The sequence below is a fragment of the Pinus tabuliformis genome, chromosome 7 (assembly GCF_031772625.1).
Source record: "Pinus tabuliformis cultivar Carrire ecotype Pingquan chromosome 7, CPIR1, whole genome shotgun sequence".
Lineage (NCBI taxonomy): Eukaryota > Viridiplantae > Streptophyta > Pinopsida > Pinales > Pinaceae > Pinus > Pinus tabuliformis.
The window spans coordinates 1,830,194,816-1,830,199,288 of record NC_142293.1 but is presented as its reverse complement, the minus strand read 5'-3'; the positions used below and the strand labels follow the sequence as shown (position 1 = coordinate 1,830,199,288).

General features: G+C 34.1%; 1 protein-coding gene across 1 annotated transcript; it reads right to left on the bottom strand.

Annotated features, from left to right (window-relative positions):
- Nucleotides 1–2,660: 2,660 nt before the first annotated feature.
- Nucleotides 2,661–3,660, bottom strand: LOC149255720 (uncharacterized). The gene is made up of 2 exons (XM_089457292.1): nt 3,471–3,660; nt 2,661–3,350 (listed from the first exon to the last, which is right to left on the bottom strand). The coding sequence occupies exons 1-2, from the start codon at nt 3,617–3,619 to the stop codon at nt 3,119–3,121; spliced, it is 381 nt and encodes a 126-aa protein (XP_089313418.1). The 5' UTR covers nt 3,620–3,660; the 3' UTR covers nt 2,661–3,118.
- Nucleotides 3,661–4,473: the final 813 nt, after the last annotated feature.

Sequence of the window (4,473 nt, the reverse complement as noted above, 5' to 3'; positions counted from 1 at the left end):
TATAATGTCCATAATTGTTTGGTTGATTCTAGTGTTTCCATGAATGTAATGCCTCTATATGTAGCTAAGAAAATTAATGCTAAATGGTATAAAATTGATGCACGGACATATCAGTGGTCTAGGCAATTGGTGAACTCAACAATGTTATTATTCGTTTCTCATCAGACCCTACAGCTCACCAATGCATCAATATTGCTATTGTGGACATTCTTGAAGCCTATGGTTTACTGTTGAGTAGATATTGGTACAGTAAGCTAAACACATTTATGGCTTCCATATAAGGGAAGAAACAACTATATTCGAGTAGAAATCTCTTTATGATTGGGATGAAGTTATGATTCTAAAAACTCATTTTGATTACATTACATTTTGCCATATATATAGGGAAAGGAATTATCTTTCCAAAGAGGGTGTGCAACAGACTTTCGGGACATGGCATGTAGCTGATCAGATTGACCATGAATATTTTTAGTACTATCATCCTCCTCATGTAGCTGATTAGATTGACCATGAATATTTTTAGTACTATCATCCTCCTTTCCATGAGGAAAAACAAATTACATTAGATCCATAATGACATATCATCACAATTATTTTTGTCTATACTTTTTGGACCGTTATACCGTTATCATAGGTAGAGTGACAACACATATATATGTGTGGATGGTTTATATTATTTATTAGATACCACATGTCTTTATCACATGCACAATGACCACATATATGTGTGGATGGTTTATTTTATTTATTAGACACCATATATATTGGTTAACAGATGATTATGGCTCTTATTATTTTAGATATGATTCAGTTTAAATTTTGGATATGCTTACAAAGCATTTAAAACATGTAATGTTCTATTATGATAATGGAATTATTTCACATATGAATTTTGGATATGCTTACAAAGCATTTAAAACATGTAATTTTCTATTATGATAATGGAAATTACCATTTTTTCCTAGGAAAAAAACAACAAATTTAACATTAAATAAATAAATAACAAACAAACTTTAAAAATATCCCTAAATTCATATTCCTCATGATAAACCCTAATTTATTTGATAGCTTTGTAATCTCACACTCCCTTTACTTAGACTCATAGTTGCTTAACACACTAAGGCACATTCGAGTCTCACAACATCTCACCCTCTCAAACTTATTACTCTTATAGTTGTTTAACACACTAAAAACACCTTAATCTCACCCTCTCAAACTTATTACTCTCATAGTTGTTTAACACACTAAAAACACCTTACAGTCTCACAACATCTCACAACATCCCACCCTTTGAAACTTAAGTCTCACAACTTACTCTCATAATTGTTTAACACACTAAAAACACCTTGGAGTCTCACAAAATCCCACCCTCTGAAACTTATTACTCTCATAATTTTTTAACACACTAAAAACACCTTGGAGTCTCACAATCTCACAACATCCCACCCTCTCGAAATTACTCTCAAAACATCTCACCTCACCCTCTCAAACTTATTACTCTCATAGTTGTTTAACACACTAAACCTCACCCTCTGAAACTTATTACTCTTATAGTTGTTTAACACACTAAAAACACCTTGGATTTGTTTAACACACTCACCTCACCCTCTCAAACTTATTACTCTCATAGTTGTTTAACACACTAAACCTCACCCTCTAAAACTTATTACTCTCATAGTTGTTTAACACGCTAAAAACACCTTGGAGTTGTTTAACACACTAAAAACACCTTGGAGTCTGGCAACATCCCACCCTCTCGAAATTACTCTCAAAACATCTCACCTTACCCTCTCAAACTTATTACTGTCATAGTTGTTTAACACACTAAACCTCGCCCACTAAAACACCTTGGAGTCTCACAACATCCCACCCTCTCGAAATTACTCTCAAAACATCTCACCTTACCCTCTCAAACTTATTACTGTCATAGTTGTTTAACACACTAAACCTCGCCCACTAAAACACCTTGGAGTCTCACAACATCCCACCCTCTCGAACCCTCTAAAACCAATAACCCTCTAAAACCAATAACCGCAAATATATTAACAAACCTATATACAATATGTCATTCAAAATATTTAATTAACCCACTTTAAAATGTTTAATCAATTCATTATTTTTTATAAATGTTTTTTTTATATACATATAAAATTATCACAACATATCATTATAACTTATTATTTAAAAAAAAACCTATAAAACACAACCCATTAAAAAAAAAAAAAAAAAAACTCAAGATGAGCTATGCCAAAACAATGAATACGACATCCGCAAGTTCTTCTTGGAAGTGATGCCTTCACCAACCATCAAAAAGTAAAGAACATGTATCAATTAAATTAAACTAGTGAAAAGTGTTTATATATATCCTAAAATCATACGTTTGATATTAAAGTTCCAAATTGTTTTTAATAAGAAATATTTTTTTACTCTAATTATTTTTTTTTTCAAAATGATCCCTAACTCCATTTCAACTTGCCGTACCTTAAATTTGTTTTAATCAATATTCCATTCCACTCACACCATAAACCATACTCCAATACATATTCAAATATATTATACCATGCACTATATTCTCAACAACGCTGAAACTATGAAGAAAAAACATTCATATTTTCAGCGACTTCATTCAACCACACCAAGTTTCTGGATAATTCAGAATATGAAAGATGTAGCGATCTTGCTGCCATGTGTATATGGATAAAAATACACAGAACTTGATTGACACAGTACAATAATTTTTTTTGTGGTCAACTAATTTAGCCACGACTTTAGGTTCACCGACCCAGGTTTTGAATACAAGAACACAACACATATCATTGAGTGGTAAATCTGCTGTGAGTCTCCATAAACCACCATTCCGATTGCTCCACATTAAATGATGAGAATCATTCTAATTCCAAGATCTAAGGAGAGAATCATTCATCATTCCAATTCCAGGATTTAAGGAGAGAAAAATTGCAGAAGAGATTTGAAGAAATCGTGACTCCATCTGGTAGTGTTGTCACAAGGATGATTACCAGATTTAAATTCAGAGCCTTGAACAACTTTAACTCTTCTAAACTATGCAGCCGAACCCTAAAAAAAACCAGGGAAAAATACTGCGGGTTGTTTGACTCTTTTAAGCAGAAAGAAGAGCACGAGGTGGCCTGTGATAAACTACCCTTCCCATCTTCTTCCGCATCTTCTGGCTTTTGCCTCCTTTCTCTTTCTCTTTCTCTTTCATCAAGTCTGCTGTCTTAAATGATGATAATGTGCTCTTGCTGTTGTCGATGGGAACCAGATCTTCTATACTGAAATTCCAGTCGCTCTCCCACTGAGGCTGGGCGCATGAAAAACACAAAACACTTGCTCTGCAATGCAAATCCAATCAATTACATCAGAAACAATATCTAACAGTAGCCCTATGAATCAAATACACAGACAATTAGGTATTGTTATGAAACAAACATGTTGTTGTGGCAGACGAAGACCTTGGGGGAATTGTTGTTTGACCCAGGACCTGCTGCTTTTGATCAGAACATGATTTTTGAGGCCTTTCATCATCCCCTGCGTACTCCGCAATAACGTGGGAATCCATATAATCGATTTGCAGTTGAACAAATCCAACAACATACAGCATATGTCTGCTAAAAAGTGATTGCCATGAGCATACCAAATTGCAGGCTTTTATGCTATTTGTTCCTTGAAAACCCAACGGCTGGGAAGAAAGCGACCACCCACTGTTTTGGAATAACGGTGAAGAAAAGGAGATGGTAAAGTGCGGAGTACAACTGCTAAACACAATACCGTTGGGGCCACTTGTTTTGCATTGTTTTGATATAAGCGCCCACCCCCACGACCTAGTAAACCACACGCTTATGGTTTTGTGTAATAAATACTTGTGAGTTTTAGTAGTAAATGACAGGTGTCGCCTGTATTTTCGTCGTGTCACGTGTTCATCAAAGAGCACGGTAAAAATGGTAACCAAAACTCAAACGCGAACCACCCGGGGTATGGGCTTTGTATAGGGGTATTAGGAGTGATTTTATTTCAAGGTTGAAACATAAAATATTTTATTTTAGAATGTGAGGCTTTCAAAGTTAGTTCTTGGGATAATTTATTTAGCGAGGGGTTTGTGGAGATGCTGAGAGCATTTATTGTGAGACTTCACAGGGAAATGGCTTCCCATAAGCTATTTTTAGCTTCATAGAGGTTAAAATAATTTCATTTCATTTCATTTCCATTTTGCCAGTGAAAATTTTCTTTTTCTTTTTTATTTTTTTAATTTCACAATTTAAATGGTTTAAATTACTCAAGTCTTTGGTGATAAAGTTTTTTTCCAATAGTGAAGTGGATCTTTTATTTTCAACATAGTTTTAAATTACTTCTTTGGTGATAAAGTTTCATGAGCAAAGTTTTCAACACTAAAGTGGATCTTTTATTTTCCATATAGTATCTATTAGATTTAGGAATAATTTTGGATTTTGCCCAGAT